At 33.7% G+C, this 19875-nt stretch overlaps 1 protein-coding gene across 1 annotated transcript in view; it reads right to left on the bottom strand.

Moving 5' to 3' along the window:
• LRP1B (LDL receptor related protein 1B) overlaps nt 1-19875 on the bottom strand; it is a 1542074-nt gene that overhangs the window by 161018 nt on the left and 1361181 nt on the right. Inside the window, exons 63-66 of the mRNA XM_081143443.1 lie at nt 14348-14441; nt 10863-10979; nt 10622-10741; nt 9078-9197 (exon numbers count right to left, since the gene is read on the bottom strand). Of these exons, the coding sequence (XP_080999569.1) occupies nt 9078-9197; nt 10622-10741; nt 10863-10979; nt 14348-14441 (451 nt within the window). The remainder of the gene's footprint in view (nt 1-9077; nt 9198-10621; nt 10742-10862; nt 10980-14347; nt 14442-19875) is intronic.

The following is a 19875-nucleotide window of genomic DNA, read 5'->3' as shown; positions in this document are numbered from 1 at the left end:
ACATTGACTGGTTAGCTCCTGAACGTGCCCCACCGGGACATGGAGCTAACCCGGAGCCCAGGCACGTGCCCTTGACCAGGAATCAAACCACAGGACCTGTCCATGTGCAGGCCGATGCTCTAAGCACTGAGCCACGCCGGCCAGGGCTGTGCCTTTTTTCTTGAAGCCTGACCTCGGTCCTACCAGTGTGGCTCAGTGGATCCAGGAGATCCCGGTCAGGGCACATGCCTGGGTTGCCAGCTCGATCTCCAGCAGGGGACATGCAGGAGGCAACTGATCAATGATTTTCATCATTGATGTTTCTCTCTCTCTCTCCCTCTCCTTTCCTCTCTCTGAAATCAATAAAAACATATTTTAAAAAAAGAAAGGCAAAAAAAGAATGGAGCTGTGTTCCTAGTAACTCTAGAGTTTGTGGGCCCTTTTCACAGAGCTGCTTAATGTACCACCATGCCACTCCTGTCTTCCTACAGATGGGAGGCACTCCTCATGAACAGGTTTTACAGAACATGTCAGTAGTTCTATACACTAAAACCTTACAGTTTAAGTCAACTTTGCACACTAATCAAGACTAAAGTATTGAATTGATAAGGAGAGAAAGCAGTACCTTCACAAAAATGAACTAAAATACATATAGATTCAAAGAAAGGAAACTAGAGCCCCAAAGTCCAGATTTAGGGGAGAAATGTCTTATATTTGACTGAGTCTGTATTTCTTATTTCTTAATGTCTATATTTCTTTTTTCCTTTCTTCACGTGTTTCTCAAATATTTATTTTTTCCAGATTCTGTACTAGCTACCTGGTATTGAGAAGCAGAAGACATAAGGATTTAGCCCTCCTGGAATTTATAATTTGGCAAGTGAGAGGGTAGACTTCATTAAAACCTTTTTAAAAAGCATAAAAATAGTTCATTAATAGATGACTTTGGAAATCTGGTAGAATGTATATAAAATCCCTCAAATTGGGGGTTATAGAAATTGGCCATGGATCAACAGCGTGAACACAGGTTTATTTGCTTTCAATCAAACACAATTAGGACACAAAAGTGGGCATACAGTGATGGAGAACAGAGGCCAGCACATCAGCTGATGGCAATGCTGCGTTCTGTTCCATAGCTCATAAAGCATAGACATCGGGAAGGTTCCAGGGGAGAGGTAAACAACTGATTAGCAAAGTGGAAAACAGAACCCATGGAGGGAGATTAGACAAAATGGAATGACTCGGCCTAAAGAAGAACATACAAAATTTAATTTGAGAATCCTTAAACAGAGAGCTTTTGCACAAAGGACCGTGTTAAGTTTTTCAAAATTTCTATTGGAAAGGACAAAAAAGAGCAGGTTTCGTGTATAGTATGAGGAGCTTAGATACAAAAGACTGGATTTTTTGTTTGTATAGATGAGAAGTGACAAAAGTGGCCCTACTTTAACCAGAGGACCTCTAATTACCATCCCCACCAGGTCCCACCAACACTGTAACCGTATATGCACTCGACATGGAACTGAGTGGAACTGGCATTTTCAGCTCCATCATTTTTTGTGGTTAGAAATGTATTTGGTTTTAATTCAGCAACATGATTAGTAAACACTTTCCCTCTGTCAGAAAGATGCTAAAAATTACTAAGTTAAAGCATTGAGCCAAAAAAATGAAACCAAGAGGATGGATAATTTTGCACTATTAAGAAGTAAATTCCAGCTGTTAAAATCAAATTACATGAAAAGGTGTCTGGAATGTATGATTAGTATTGCTACCCCCTCAACACACACTGATAGCCCTGGGATAGTCAGACCTTTAGTCAATAGAGGCTCATGTGATTACTTTTAGTTTAATTGTTATAAACTAGAGATTTTAGCAGATTCATTTCTTGCGTTTGTTTCAGTGCCAACAAATACAGCATTTAGTTCCAAGACTTAACTCTATCTTCCAAAAAATAATCTGGACAATTCGTTCCCAGTGGTCAATGACCAAGTTTCATGAAATTAAAAAAAGAGGAAAACAGAAGAATGCTTCCTTATTATTAAAGTTTTCAAAAGATTGGAAAAAAGCACAGTGTTGGTAAACTTCACTCTGCACAGTAAACATTTTGACAGCGTAATAAAAGTAAGTAATATTAACAGGGACAAATAGCCTCTTCACAATAGCCACTTGTATTTTAATTTATTTAATAATCATGTATTCATATATAATTAATAAGAACAATTGATCACAATAATTCAAGAATTGACTTTCTCTAATATATCTTCAGTATTATTTACACTTTCTTTATATTGGGAAGAACTTCTGAATAATAAAACAATACAGACACCCCTTTAAAAACACACTATTACAGTTCCTTAAGTGACTTGTATAATGCATAGAGTTAGAATCTTAAGAATGGCTTTATTCCCTGAAAACACTCTTGGTATGATGCACAACAAATGTATGTGTGTGTGTGTGTGCATGTGATACACATATATAATCACTGGGAAAGCTTGAGGAAGGAAAAATGTATGATCTTTCATGCATTTTCATGTTTATTCATTCATTTATTCAAGAAGAGGGCCGTGTTTTCCAATGTGTGGCCTGCATGATGTAGATCGTAAGCTGCGGATCACGCATCAGATAGTTCAGTGTATGAACGTGGCGTTAGATAGTACTGAATGGCTGGTGAGAAAGTTAGGCCCTGTTCAGTTTTTTTTCATTCTTTCTAGTTTCTTCATTATGAAGAGTTTGATCATGAAAAGATAGGTGTTCTTTGACATGCACTAATCTCTCTCTTTAACAAAGAGAGAGCTGGAAGTTGATAGTCCATTGTCAACCTAGAAATGTGTCCAACTAGAATTTAATGACATTGTTTTCATTGTACTTAGTTTACTATTACCTTTATGGCAAGCCTCTAAATCTCCATTTGGGGTCATGATCAGCAGTCTGTCCTTGAAGGGAGGGGACTTTCATCACTGGCAATGTTTAGAATTGCCACTGAAGAATAAAAATAAGTAATAAATTACTCTGACATCCATAACCCAGAGAGAGGTAAGAGAGTTCATATCTCAAACTAAATCCTACATTACTTGTCTTTCCACACCCATTGTTTCCTACATGGATCCTGAACAAGGAACCATGTACGAACAGTGGCCTAACGGCATGAAATATCTAGCCAAGACACCTTGCATCCTGGACTTTGAATCTAGACTGATTGGAGCATAAATATGGCTAGCAGAATAATTTATAAGACACCAGTACACTATACAAAGATCACAAAGCTAATAAATGGCACAGTTACAACTCTATAATAGGTCTTCTATTCTCATTATTATATAATGTCCTGAAATTTTAATGGCTAATAATGGATAGTCTTTTCATAAGAAAAAATTGATACCACTTGAATCCTCAAACTGTTTTAACTCATATGCACAAATCTAAGTTTTCTTAGAAGGATAAACAGTAATATTTTCTATACAAAGATGCACTACCAAGTATTGGTGTTGAAAAAAAAAAGCATTACAATCTTTTATTCTACTTATTTTCATTTACTAACATACAGCTTAATTATATAAACATAGTGCTAAGCAACAGAATAACCCCTGAAAATGCAAATGGTAGAATATTCTCTAAGAAACAGCCAACTCAAATGATATGTAAACAGAAACTTATAAACTAAAACAAACATGAATATTTGTGTTCTAAAGGTAGTCTTGAGGAGGAAAATGGTAAAGTTCTACATTTCTTACTTATTGTTTTTATACAACATGTAACACTAATTCTTCCCACATACTGCTCTAAATCTGCAACCATTTTTGCTTGTGTGTGTATGTGTGTGCATATGCGCGTGTGTGTATTATTTTATGTTTCTAGAGAATCGGATATAATTGGCAAAGGATGAGGGGAGCAATATGACAAATATAAAGTTTTTCAAACAAAAATGTCACAGAATGATAAGTTTCTGACTCAGTTTCTTAAGAAAATATTAACCGCACCAACCCAGTTCTTATTAAAATAAATATGTAGTTTCTCTTCTTGACAAACTCAATTATAAACCTCACTGGGTAAAAGGCATTTCCTCTTATGGCTTTTACTACAGATCAATCCTAAGTTTGGAATATTTTGCATGCCTGCTGACTCATTGTGTGGCCTCCTTTTTAGTTTTGTGCAGCAAAATTTTTAATCTCAGTTTTCTCTGCTATTAAGACAGAGAGAAAAAATAACATCAGCAAATAATGTACATCCTTTTGGTAGAGAGATAATCAGTGCATGAAAGTTACTGAAGACAAGTAAGTGACTTAAATGTAGGTCATTTATTTCTTTGTAGAAAAACTAGAAAACAATCTCCTTGTCCCATTTCTATGAATAAGCTCTCCTTCAAGGGCTTTACTGGAACACACACTCACACTCACACTCACACTCACACAAACATACATAGATATACTCACAGATACCCAAATAGCACTGACAGAAAATGGTCTACACTCTAGCAACAAGCAGTGCTGCCTGACTCCACAGCACAAATGCAGGTCAGACCAGCCTGGCCGTAGAGAACATCACATGCCCAGGGAGTGTGCAGATAGGAGGCCAGTTCTCCTTCCCACCTGCCAACCATAAAAGTATATAACCCCACCCCACTAAATATCTAAAACAGATATTGTGATGTCATATGTTTGAAAATGTCTTAACTGAATAAGTGTCATTGTGCCTTGTTTTCCAATAAACAGAATTTAGTACATCATCGTTCTTGCATATATGGGCACAGAAATTTCCCCTACAGATTATCTTGAAATCATGGAACTAACACTTGCTAAATGTTATTCTAAGTGTCAGTTAATAAAAATTTTGAAAATAACTAAATTTGCACGTAAGTAAATTAAAATATTATGAACGATTTTACTGTATTTATAGCTATCATTATTAAAACTTTCTTCTCCAGGCCCATTCCAGGCTCTTTATCCTAAGTCTGACTTAGCCTGGTACTGACTGTAAGACTGACAGAATCCTTGCTCTGAATGTTGTCATATCTGCTTTGAGTGAATTTTCATGCATGGTGATGATTAAAGAACTGAGACCCTTTGGTGTCTATAGAAACAGATTTTATGACCTTTTTTCGTGCTTTATTTGCCAATGAATGGGTAGTAATTGTAACTTGTAGAAATAACCTTTAGTATGGAAATGTGTTACTCACAGGAATACACAGGAATACCAGGAAATGTTAAGCTTCAAATTAATATAAAAAATAGAACATTATTTATGTGAACATTAAAAACACTATAAACTATTAAGTATACATTAATAAGTACATACTAATATAGTAAAAGTTAAACAAGCATTTGAATGACAAGCAACCACTTCAGGTTTCGGGACAGGTGGAGGAAGGAAAGGGGAAAGGATGCGGGTGGCTTTGGATGTTATTGCAGGGATTTGGATGCTTAAAAGAGATCTCTTAGGCCAAATGTCAAAATCTATTAAAAATGGTACATGGTGCTTACTGTATAACTTTCTGTACAAGTCTGTATGTTTTAATTATTTTATAATTTAACATGCACTTTCTCTGATTTAAAAAAAAAAATCTCTGACTTATATTCTTATAGCTTGAGTAGCATGATTCAAATTTCCTCTCCAGATAGTTAAGGAAGAATAAAAACATACTTTAATCAATTTTATCTTTCATTTTGAACATGTTCAGTGTCATGTTTGAAAAATCAGGCTATGGAAAGTATAAAGCTACTGTAAGAAACTCAGGTTCCTCTCTCAAGCTCTAGCTAGTGTGATTACAGCTAACACATTAATTAAAAAATAATTAGCCAAACAACAGTTTATAGATCAACACTGCTCAAAAGAAACAAATGATACTTAACCAACGTCGAGGCAAGCCTCTTTTAGATGACACAGAATTCTAGATAAGGTGAAGGGATGTAGGAGAAGAAATCAAGAAGCAACCACAGGGAGGAGTGATGTGGCAGAACAAGTAGAGTGTTTTAGAGAGTTTAGGAGTGAGCAAGGAGTTGACCAGCAAATCCCAGGCAGAAGAACTGATAAAAAGAATGTTTCATCGGGATCTGGGGACTGAGAGCCTAAACTATAAATCAGGGAGAGAGAACATAATGAAAAGACATGTTCTGATATTATAAGTGTCAAATTGTAGAAACATTTCGACATTGATTACAAAGCAGAGGAATGAAGCTAGTACAGATCTGTCAAATCCTTAAATTCAAATTTCACCCCTAAAATGGAAATCACCAGCAGAAGGTGAAGAAAGTTTGAAATTGAGATTCTGCAGCTGCTGCAATGGGGATATTCTACTTAGCGTTGTTCAGGCATCCAAATGTGATGTTTGCCCAATATTGTAATAAATAGTTAAACAGCCTTCCAAGAGCATTCAACATCGACGGTCTAATAAAAGTGTGTATACCTACATTATAAAAACCTTGCTTTTCTTTGGCCATACATAGAATGAAGAAAGCCTAAACACCCTCAGGCAAAAATAAATAATTTTATAACTGTTAACTCACAAAATGAAGTTGTGACTATATTGCCATGACTGTTAGGGTAGCATAAATTTTAATTTTTACTTACATAGAAATAAAGCTAAAAATGTTTTTAAAATATTTATGAATTTATATCTAAATGTGCCAAATGTAGTTTTTACAGATGTATAAATTTAGTTCTTTCAAAACTAGTGTAATAAAATGGGAAAATTGTGTAGTCAATTTTATTTTTAAAATTTAAATACAAAGTTTCACCAAGACTAATTTATTATCCAATTCTTTAACTATATTTAACCTAAATCTATTTAAAATTAACACACAATTTTAACACATATTGAATTAGTTGTTAAATTTGCAAGTAAATTTGCAATTAATCAGGAGATCTCAAAAATGATACTGGGCTGAATTCAATAAACATGGTATTTAGGACAATTTAAAAATTAAATAATGCTAAAATATTTATACATCACCAGTATTTTAATATTTTAATTCCCTATACTGCATGTGTGATTTGTTTGTGTTATATGTGCACTGTTTTGTTAGGATATTCCATTCTTTCTCTCTCCTACATTGTTTTTATTTACACAATTAAAAGTAAAATGAAAGTACTTCATTTAGAATTTGTCAAAGTGAGTGAAACTACAACGCTTGACCTTTAGAAATGACAGGTTCAACTTAGGAGGGAGTGTTAACCATTCGATTTGTCTTAACTCCATTATGAAACTTTACTGAGGGTGGCGCTCAATTAATTTAAAGAAACTTCTACATCATATTTTAGTATAGCAGTTTTCCTAATTTCTGAAGGGGCCCAGAGACCAACTTCTTCCCCTTTCTTCTGTTCTAAATAAGTACAGAAATGCCATGTATTTTTGCTAAATTTGTTAACACTGTTTGGAATAAATTCTTTTTTAATTATATATAATTTTATCTATTTTAATCTTTACCTACACAGAAATAGAACTAAAATGTTTTAATGCTATATATGTATGTGTGTGTATATATATATATATGTTTGCCCCTATATACCAAGAATGAAGTGGATTTAAGCACTGAACACAAAGCAGATGCTTTGGTGTCTAATAACCCTGGTTCAAGTCCCACTTCCACCACCTGCTAGCTGTGGGGCTTTGTGCAAATTCCATACCCTTACCGGGTCTCCTTTTCCTCACTGATAAAACAGGAAAAATAAAGAGATTAAGTAAACTAGTCACTATAAAGCCTTTAACAGTCCCTGAGCCCTATGGTGAACACCAAATAAAGATTAGGCATTATTGTTATGATGAATGATCATTATCAGTTGGTATGATATGATCTACTGGACAGTTAAATCACTTCAAAGTGAAAAGAAAATACAAGAAATATAGATATAACATTCCAGTCAAGAGATTATGCAGATAGCCAATATGTCATTCCACTTTCCTTTGATAGATACAAATACAAAAACAAAACAAAAAATAGAGCAAAATAGTAATATAAACTAGTCAGCAAAAGTTATTAATAATTGTTATGGACAAATTGGTGATGAATATAGTTTGAGGCCTTGTGAACTGATTATGAAGACCAATTCCACAAAGTGGTAAGTGGTAGTTTTATGATGTTGTGATAAGTATACTGGTTGCAAGTTCTAAAGACAATTCCATGGAAGACAGTATTAGAAAAATACAAAGACCTTATTGCCAGTGATTATACACATAGCTCATAAGTGTTGTTCAATATAAATTGAATGTCAGAGAACCTATATGCTTTTTATGACTTTTGTTTCTCCCTGAAGTGTTAATTAAGAGCGGTGTCTAATCTAGCAAATGTATTTAACACAATTTTGTCTATGAAGCCTGAAAGTCCTATCTTTAACTTAGGCAAACTTCGTCTTTTCTAATCAATTACTAGATTAATTTTTTCCCCCAAACAATGCTGACTTTGGTATATTCACCTACAAAATAGCCTCAAATAATGTTTAATAACTGTTCATAAAATAAATTCCACGTGACAGCTATTCTTCACTTCTGTCTTGCTGTCAACACTTTTAGTATAACATAAAATACTTCAAAGAAAATCAATATGTTCTCCACTTCTGTAATGTTAATTAAGGGATAATTGTTATAAATGAAATAAAGGATTTGAAGTGAAAATATTAATATTTCAGAAACAAATGCTAACAAGTGATCGCTGTTATCTATTAAAACAGAACAAATGCTTTCATTCTTTTTCTTTTTTTTTTACTATGTTTAAGAATGAATAATCACTGAATTAATGGGAAATCATATGAATTTAAGCAGAAAAATGAAGTCTAAAACAATATGAAAATTGTGTTTCATTGTTTCTACTTATTAAATGCTAATATCAGGTACATTCTGTAACATAGGAAGGTGATAGTTTTATCCTATCTTTTTTATCTATCTTTCCAGAAATAGTTATGACTTCTACTAAGCAATACTTGCTCTTTTTCTTACTCCTTCATGCTTCTTATGAAATAGCTAAGCTGAGGTTGACTCTGTGAACACAGAGACAAACTTTCTCATGAAAAACTTCAGTTTCGTCAGAATCGTGTTGAAATTCATTGCACTATGGACATCTCAGGTGATGATGACATGAACACAACAGGTAAATCTGCAGTCGCAAAACACTCACCGCAGTTGGCCTCGTCCGAGGCATCTGCACAGTCCGGATCCTCGTCACACACCCACAGCTTGGAAATGCAATGCTTGGTGGTTTTACATTGGAAATAGTCTGGGGAACAGCTGTTTTCAGCTTAAGAGGAAAACACCTATTAAAATGTAGCTTTGGACAAGGATTCTTTATATAAAAAGCAATTAGACAAACAAATGTTTAAAATAGTTGAAAATGTATCATCTTTTAATTAATAAGGCTCTGAAGATGAGGAGTTTTGGCTTTTAATTATAATATATTCCTAATATTCTTTCAGTAGAAATAAATAAAAGCATATTTCTCCAATGATGCATTTGATAAAAATCAGAATTTTCAAAACAGTCCCATCTAAATTAGATTAGATTTTAAAACTAATTTTACAAACGATGTTATAAGCAAAGAATTAAGGGCCTTTCTGAATAGTTTTTTCCAGATAAATAAATTTTAAAATTTATATGTATGCAGTTTTATAAATAAAAAATACTAAATTTGGAAAATATTAGTCAATGATAAAATAAAAAGCACAAAATTTACCAAAACTTCTAGTTGCATTGAGTCTTTGAGGGAAGAGGTGGACTTAGTAAACAGCATCACAAATCCTAGTGGGTTTAAGGATCAGTTTCTAGAATGACTAACCATAAAGAACTGGTACTGACTTTATTCTGAATTCATCATCTTAATCAAATTGCTGGATGACTGCACATTATTTACTGATAAAAGTTTTAGAGGAAGAACATAAAACTTCAGCAGGACAGTAATGCTGACAGCATATCTGTTGAGATCCCAAAACTTGACAGGTGCTCTATCGTTCAGCGCTTCTGTGTGTGTGTGTGTGTGTGTGTGTGTGTGTGTGTGTGTGTGTGTGTGTGTGTGCTCCTTGCCAGCCTGCCTGCTTATTCACATGTATGTCAATTGTTTTCCATTCCAACTAAAGTAAATTGAATTTTGGTAGGAGATGAAAATAAGAGGTGAACAAAATGGAAAATGTTTTACTATTGTTCTTTGAATTAGCTTGTTAAAATATTGTTATTTACAGCTTATAACAAATAATTTTGTTGTTATTTTGCCCAGATTTTATTTCTCATCATACAGTTAAATGTATTTTATTGGGGGAAAAGCAATCTCTAATTAAAATGAAGTTAACTTCAAGTAACTAATTAATCAATAGAAGAAAATTACCTGTACTTACTATGAGCAAAAAAATTAATATCTGAAAAAAATTCCATAATCACCTGTAATGTTTTTGCTGCTTCTCTTAAGAATGATATGAATGAATGTTATTTCATGTTTCTCAAAATCTCCAGGTAGCTTTTTCTATAAAGATTGCCCATGTTTTAATTTTCTCTATATTCTTCACATAGAGCTTCTTAAAGAATCCATCCCAATAAATAGGTATTTGGAATTATTTGGAGAAATTGCCGTTATATTTTTCTACGCTGTGTGAATTTACAGTGCACAATAACAATATTTATTCCAATTTCAGTTGGGAGTCAGAAGACCAGACTGAACATGTTGAGGTGACTTACGACAGTCCTTTTCATCTTCCTCATCGCCACAGTCATCCTGGCCGTTACATCTCAGGTTCACGGGGATACATTTCTGATTCTTGGTGCACTTGAACTGACCTGAGAGGCAGACGTGTGTATCTAAAAGATAAAAAAGGCAAAGGTATTTGTGCTGAAACCCATGTCTGCGCTTACATCGGTGTGGGGCATAATCAGTTAAGAATTATATTTGTGTTCCTTGGGCAAAAAATTAATCACCTACCACAGTTGAGCTCATCAGAATTGTCTCCACAGTCATTCTCTCCATCACAGATGAAAGCAGGCAGGGCACAGAGCCCTGTTCCACACTGAAACCGGCCTGGTTGGCATTTAAATTCAGCTGGGGGAGGAAGCAGACAGGTATCATGGAAATACAACCTCAGCTCATGACTTCCTAAATGGAGCTGTTCTGACGTTCAAATATTTATAACATTATTACATGAAACATATCCTAGAGCACAATGGGAATGTCCTGCATCCCATATAGCCAGTAGGTTCAGACGCACAGCTAAGCTCCGAGCAGCTCAGATGGCCTCAGGATTACATTTCATAAACTAACAGTAAGAAAGCAATTAACAACATATAAAGATACAGTTTTAAAAACATACAAATGTCCCCTCACTTCAAAGAAATGATAGAGAGGTTAAATGACAGAAGAGAATTTACTGTAATTAAAAAAAAAAATAGTTATTCCAATATCATTTTTAAAAATCAATTCTTTTTGACCACTTTGTTCCTGTTATGTGTAAGAGAAGAACGTCTAACTTCAAAACATACTCCCCAGAGCTACTTAAAGCAAATGCTTCCTATAAGTATCTCATTATAAATCAGATTTATTTATATTCATTTCTATAATTCTATTAATATAAAAGGGCAATATCTCATAAATAGTAGATATTTTTTATATACCATACATATTTTATTATAGTAAATAAGTCCCAGATAATAGTTCATTTTATCTGTTATATTTTTGAGTTTATATAAGGAATGATAATAATGAAGTAGGATTTATTGAGTATCTACTAAGTGTAGGCACTGAGTGAGGTTCTTTTACATACAGGTACTAATTGAATATCATCATGACTTTCTCACCTCAACAACACGGTAACCACTTTTACAAATAAGGAAATTAATTCTCATGGGCATACAAGTTTCAGTGTAAGACTTCGAATTTAAATCCAGAGCTGATTCTGATGTATTCTCACAAACTACGTTGCTGGCAATAAAACATCTTTTGACTGATGACCCCAATGTGTGTCACTAATCACTGACTTTGAGATTAATATAATCTCATAATGATGTATTAATTCAAATCAGTCAAATGTTTACAACTTATACTTTAAACTTTCTTTGGAAAATAACATGTTTTATAATTATGATATTAATTAAAATTTTCCTTAACATTAAAAAAAATAACTCTTAATACATGCTGGCCTCCATAAAAGTGAGTTCTAAAATGTCATCATTTACTTCCAATCTATAAGATTTATTAAATAATCACATTAAATGTTTACTCTGCGCTACACTTAATTTCCTCATGTGCTAAACATGTTCATTTCCTCTACTTCCTATTGTTTCCTATAAAATTCCTGTAATATTCCTTTGCTACCAAAACAACCCTCTCATAAGAATGAGGTAAATTCCTCCTTTTATGTCTGGGAAAGAACTGGGAAGCCTACCTGACTTTAAAATTTGTCTCAAGAATGATCTTTAGTGAATTAGAATATCATAGAAAATGTAATTACAAACTCATGATGCCAAAGAATTACTGATCCATCTTTCTTATCTACATTTATGTAAAAAACATTACATAAGTTTGCTATATGTGAAATTGGGATCAAGCTTTCTTCCTTGTGAGGGGCATTTATAGGTATTGTCAGTATCTCTTAGTAGCCCCAAATTTTGATGATAAAGCTACTCAAAAATGAATTTTACACACTCCATAGACTCACGTACATCATTTTCCACCACACCATGTCTCTCAAAATAAAGTTTTGCCCACCCATGTAGTATTGGTATTTAACTAAGATAAGGATCATACAGAGGCTCCTAGGTACCACATGTCTCTTGGGGCCCACTCAAAAGATATTAAAGTTTTGCTTGTTCACCATACATTCTGTAAGTGGGTAAATGTGAAAAAAACTCATTATACTAAATTTGTAGTTAATTTTTATTTCAATATGATTACCACATGAAATTTCAGTCTAGTTTAAAATTAGAGTTTAGGAACTGAAAACATATTAGAAGGGAAAGCATTGGGTGTTAATAACTTTCTCTGCAGGTCATGATGGTGGTATTTCCCAGAGGAAACTTTAGGGAACCTCAGCAAGACAGGTTATGTGCACATGAGAACTAAATTAACACATTTATGCATGTTTATTTCTATAAGTTACAAAAATAAGTTTCATTTACTTTATTTACTATATCTTGAGAAAGCTTACCTTATTGTGGGGAAATTAGTAGCATTCTTTAAATGAGTGAATCTCAATTGGTGCCCAATATAATTTATTACCTTGATATTCCTTTTAATTCAATAACTTAAAAACGAAATAACTCAGGCATAAATAGTTATATTTATTTCATTCAGATAATACTTTATATATATTATCTCTCATGATGAAAACAAAACAATATTAATAAATCAAAGAGCAAAGTTTCTCTCAGAATCATAAAAGAATATTAGAATAGTGATGACTTTCATAACATTTTTCCTTCTTATTGAATATATTACTTACTGTTTTCAAACATATAAATGAGCCATGGGAAAGAACTTCAAATGAGCGATGGAATACAGCTTGTCTAAGTAACCATCTAGTGACTTTAAGTTTGAAAAAGCCTGTAACTATGTGTTGGAAAATCTACAGAAGGAAGTAGTTAGGTTTCACTATGACAGTACACTGTCCTTCTGTAGTACAAGCTTAAGAATAATCTTGGACTTAAATGTCAAGAACCAAATCATGGTAACCATCCTCTGGGATCTTGAAGGAATTATCTTGATTGGCTACAGGCATTTTCAACTTGACAGGACAGTACTGGAATGACCCACGGAATGAACTGTAAAGGCTATCAAGGAAAAGTTGGTTGATTGTTCATTAAAATCAAAGTTACCGAAGAGAGTTTAAAAAAAAAAAATAGCCCCTAAACATGCCAATCACAGTCAGATGTCAAGGCATACATAAATTGCAAGTTATTTTAAGGCAACTAAGAGCATACTAAATTGCCTAACAGAAAACTAATGAATTATATTGGGAAAAAATCTGTCTTTTCAAAAGTTTTCAGTATTTTAATACTGACAGAAAAGTGGAAAAATTGTATATCTTAATGGTAAGACTTCAGTCATTGAGTGACATTTTGAAAACTTGCCCATTTTTGCCTCCAAATTGGTGATATATTAAGTCAAAATCATGCTGGTTGTTACTCTACTGATCACTACATGGAGCAATGTAGTTATTCTGCAAGTGAAAAAAAAAAAAGAAAAAAACTAACAAATTGCTGATGTTGTCACTCTAAATGTAATAGTTACAGACACATACCCACCACATTGCAAAAAAATTTCTGTTGTATTTTTAAATATAGACATATAAAATCTCTCTATTATAATTTTGGAAAGGTATCAGAAAGTGATTCTGTAGATCTAGCTTCAATTTTTTATGTCAGGGATTCAAGGAGCTCTAAATTCTAAATTCCCACATTCGTCAGTGTACTCACGGCAGTCATCAGGTTCGTCAGATCCATCGCCACAGTCGTCCACGGTGTCACACTTCCACCAGAATGGGATACATTTATCAGTTTTGCAACGAAACTTTAAAACAAAAAAAAAAACAAAGAAGGATTGAAAGCCCACTCATACAGAATAGGTATGGTGCAAATGTGAACTGTGTTGGGTTTAGCTAGTTCCCCAACAGGGCCTACAAGCACAACAGCCAGCAGCCAAATGGCCTCGCGGGAAGCCCGCTGCGCAAGACAGGCCCCCGAGGCCTCGGGAGCGCAGGGGACACTGCCCCCTACATGCTGTCCCACGGCTTTTGCTCCAAACAGCGCTCAGTAGCTGCTACAGCCACCGTGTGGGCAGCAAAGCCTGGAATATTTATTACCTGGCCTTTACGGGAAAAGCTTGCTAAGTACTGAATAGAGCTAAAAATTATTAGAAATATCATGAAGAGGTATCTAGCTGATCTAACTTAGTTCTTTAAATTAACTTAATTGTATTGTTTTTTCTCAGGAATCTAGGACAGCTTGATTCACATTTCAGCCTCTGTTCCTAAGCTAGCGAATGAGGGGCTGAAGACAAGCCGAGGGTCCTTTCCAGCTCCATCCATCACACTGAGAGTCCACGGAATTTCCCGAACATGAAATTTTGACTCATACTGAGTATCTATTCCATATAATTTTTATAATGAATTATTGTAATTAATTATGTGTTTATTCCACACATTTAAAAAAAATTAATTTAATTTTTAAAAATTGAATTTATTGAGCTGACATTGGTTAATAAAATTACTCAGGTTTCAGTGTACATTCTGTAATACATCACCTGTATATTGTACTGTGTGTTCACCACCCCAAACAAGTCTCCTTCTGTCACCATGTATCCCCCCTGTACCCTCTTCTACCTCCCTCCACCACCCTTTCCCCTGGCAAATACCATAGTTGTCTGTGTCCATGAGTCATTTTTTTTTCTTTGCTTAAGCCCTTCACCCTTCTCACCCAGCTCCTACTCTCCCCGCCCTCCCCAGCAGATGTCAGTCTGTTCTCTGAATGCATGAATCTGTCTCCATTTTGTTAGTTTATTTGGTTCATTAGATTCCACACACATAAATGAAATCCTATGGTACTTGTCTTTCTCTGACTGGCTTATTTCACATAGGATAATAATTTCTACAATCATGCTGTGGCAAAAGGTACGATTTCCTCCATTTTTACGGCTGCATAGTATTCCATGGTGTGAACGTGCCACAGCTTTTTTATCTACTCAGCTACTGATGGGCACTTGGGCTGCTTCCAAATCTTGGCTATTGTAAGAATAATTCTTTAAAGCAGTTGAAATTGATACAGGTATTTTCAGTTTTCAGACTTCTTAATAAATATACATGAACTTTTAGGATACAAGAGAGATTTCGATAACTAAAAACAGGAAAAAAATAGAGCTGCTATAGGTTTTATAGTGACTACCTATATTTTTAAATATAGAATCGCAGAAGAAAACAGCTGTAATAAAACTTGGTCTTAAGATTATTTAAAACAGTATTCAATAACATATTTATTAATGTGTTTTATATGATGTATTGTCTTTTCCATTTAAAATAGATAAAGAAATAATAATAAGAAAGATAACAATCCTATTAATTATAAAAATAGAAAATTTTAACACCTTCCTTTAAACATAAACCATAAAATGAAGACTAACAATAGAGAAATTAGTTGAAAATGTTACATGGCAGTATTTACTCATAGGCCATTTAGCATACTAGTAACTTGTTGCTAGTGAAATTTTTCAGATTAATATTGATGTGAACTGAAATTCATCCTCTGAAACAGAGGAGAGAATTACTGTCCCCTTCAGTATTAGTTAAATGTACACAGAGATCATGAAAGCTCAGTCAATTTATTCCTTAGTGATCTCAGACCACAAAACAAATCCCTTTCTTAGCAACATTCAGTTCTAGGTTTACCCTGATTTGATAAAAGAAATTTTAAAAAATCATACTTTCCATACAGAAAGCACATGCATCTGAAATAGTCATCAAAAGATTCACTTTAAATTATTAAAACCAGTCAATAAATAAAGTTTAGAATATTTATTACATTATAATTCTTTTCTGTATTGTAATAGAAATTCAGTGAAAATCATATCACAGTATTCATCTGGAATAAAAAATATTAATTAATTTCCTAGAATTTATTAATTTTTTTTGAAGTGTTTCTGTTGCAATCCCCATGTGAGTTACTAAAAGCAAGGTGGCATTTATCGTAGCATGTTATATGCCAGACACACTTGTAACATAGAAAAATATAGCCTAAGTTCAATTTTCTCTAATGAAATGGATTTGTTCCTTTATAATACTGTTACTTTCTTCAAGTAAGAGAGATTTATATGTTAATCTTTGCTGAAAATGTCTGGATATCATGGAGTTGATTCAGAATAGATTTACATTATTTTTTTTTAAATAAGAGGGTGGACTTGTTTCTTCTTATTGTTTCCAGTGACAACAGGGGAAGCAATGGAGCACTGTTATTTCACAGGAAGGTCTGATCAACCGATTTTTCTGTATTTGCTTTGCCTCCGGTCATGTCTGTTGTGGTTTTCATAAATTTCAGAGGGAAAGTATTACTTTTATGGATAGTGATTATCTGGGGGATATAAGGTTAAGGCTGAAAGCAATTGCCCTGAACATTAAATATTTCCAGTCATTACAGTATATCCAAGTCCATTAGTAAGAGGATTTCAGTTCTCCTGAGTATATTCAAAGTCTTCCCAATCAAGATTTGGAAAAAAGTATCTAAAATACATATGTTTAAATTCACTAAATATGCCTGATTTAAATAAACACAAACTGTTGCAATGACACAAGATACTATGGTTTTGCATGCCATTTCAGTTTTAATAAAATATAAAAAAGTTATGAGTTAAGAGAAGGCGGGGTAAAACATACTTGTTACATTTTATGTTAGTCAACATTTTATTAGTTACTCCCAGAGGAAGATCTCTTCTATTTTGTGTCTCAGGTTCATAGCTTCATTATTTTTCATACTTAAATACAGCAACTTAAAAAAGAGTAATGCTAAATGTAAATATAAAACATTTTCACAGTGAATGTTCTCCAAGACTAATATCTATAAAATCAATTGTAGACTGCAATTGTCACCCACAAGAAGAAACTAGAAAGAAGCTACTAAATAAACATCTACTAAAACAGAGAGAGGAATAAAATGCGAATTCCACACATAGTAAAGTTCAGGTAACACAGAAAAAGTGTCCACTTAAAGATAAGGAAAGCCATTTTTTCAATTACTTTTTACTTTCTCATTTAAATGATTTAAATTTAATATTTGAAGTTGTTAGTGCTACAAAAATTGGTTGAATTTTGATTTTGTACAGTTTTTTATGTGTTCATTTTCAGTCTTAAAAGAATTCTTATTTGTGTGATTTGCTTAGTTTATTTTTTTAAAACACAATATTTTTTAGAGGGGGCATATTTATTGGTTGCAATCATTAGACGATAACAAATAAAAATTTCCTAGGAAAATAAATTCAAACTGAAACATTTGTATCAGAAAGCTTAATGGTTTAATTCTGAAATAACTAGATTATTTGCTTAATTTTTATGTTTACCACACTAAAATTTATGTTTCTACAAACTGACTTTTCCTCACCAGTGTGCAGTAGAGATTTTTCCCTCTGTTAAATCAGAAAAGAATTAGAGACAGAATGGCTACATAAACCACAAGACAGGGATAATCACTAACGAATTTTGTTAGCTATTGTTTGTAAACATTTTCCTTAAAGATGAAACAGATCAAATAATAACATTTCCCCCCCGCCCCCCCAGAAAGTGTTGTTAAAAACAGAGCTATCTGGTCCCCCATTTTTTGTTGTTCTCTCTTTCTATTGTTGAATATTCTAAAAATTCATGTAAAACATTATTGGGGGTATTTGAAAAATTATAAATACTTTAGTGGCTTCATTGTTGATACCAAATTGGGAAAATTATATGAAAACTACTTTTGTACATTGATTTAGATTTTCATTTAATTGATTGGATTTGGGGCATCACATTGCCATAAGTAAAGGTTTTCTTATATAATAATTTGAAATATTCAGTTCCTTTTATGACTACAGCAAGGCTGATGTTTTAGCCCCTCCGCTTTGCTGTTTGAGATGCTCAGTGTTTGTCAGGCATCCTTCGGCTTTGTTTCCTGTTGGCTCACCACAGTGTGGGTGGCTTAGGCAGTGTCATCTCTACTGTCACCAAAGGCTTCATTGTTGGACCTCAACATTGTTGGGCTTGTGGACCACTCCAGAGTCAGGGGCTAGAAGTTATTCCAGAATAACCTGGAAGTTTAGCTGGAAATTTGCCTAAACTAGATAGTACTAAGAAGAGTCAAAAATCTTTTAAAAGATGTGATTTTTTTCCCTTAAATTTTACTTTGAGAAATAACTAGGCTGCTTAATTTACTTCTCATTGTGACTTAAATTTCCAGTTCTCTAAAAAATAGTACATTTTTTTTACATAAATACTTAGGAAATTATAATTAAAACAACACACTTGTTAAAGAAGAAAGAGACTGTGGTTTATGCCTTTGACCAGAACCTCCTGATGGCAGTTCACACAATTGTATATCCTCTTAAGTATATTCCAAGTGCACTAGAGAACAAGGGTAACAACACTGACTATGTACCAGGAACTTTTCCAACTTAATCTTCACAACAATACTATCATTCTTGATTAAAAGCTGTGAAGACTGAGGCACCAAGAAGTTAATTAACAAACTCAAGGTAATCCAGCCAATTTAAAGTAGAGTCAGGGTTACATTCACGAGACATCTGGTTTCAGAGTCTGTGCCCTTGACCACTATACACACTGCCTCCCCGGGAGAGGGTCAATCTTTTCTCATTTGTTCAGTTCTTTAATGTATGACGCTCACAGCCACAGCCTGAGAGGCAGGTTGAGTTAGTATTAGCTTCTCTATTTCAAAAACAAGCACACACTAAGAGAAATTCAGTCTCTTCCATGATGTCACTGCTAGAACTGAAAAACCAGCTAATTCAAAACATAGAATTCCAATAATTAATTTAGTCATTTTTTAAAAACAAATACACAGTTTCTTTGAGAATTTTATCTTCAACAAGATATATAACAAAACCAAATTTTAAAGTAATAAAATCATGTTAAAGTAATAAAGTAATAAAATCATGTTGAAGTAATAAAGTCCATGTTTCCCTGGCTGGTTTGGCTCAATTGGTTGAGCTTCATCCTGTGCATCGAAAGGTTGCTGGTTTGATTCCCAGTCAGGACACATGCCCGGGTTACAGGCTCAATCCCGAATAGGGAGTGTGCAGGAAGTAGTCCAACTATGTTTCTCTCTCTCTCTCCCCCTTCCTCTCTCTCTAAAAAAATAAATAACTAAAAACATATTTAAAAAAATTAAATCCATGCAACTACCATTAAGTAGAAAATTTAAATTCTAGGATATGTGCACTGCACATAACTATATTTTGAAGAAAAAGAAGTTTC

Source organism: Miniopterus schreibersii (assembly GCF_964146895.1).
Source record: "Miniopterus schreibersii genome assembly, chromosome: 7".
NCBI classification, from domain to species: Eukaryota; Metazoa; Chordata; class Mammalia; order Chiroptera; family Miniopteridae; genus Miniopterus; species Miniopterus schreibersii.
The sequence above is the reverse complement of the archived record's forward strand: the minus strand, read 5'-3'. Positions and strand labels throughout refer to the sequence as shown.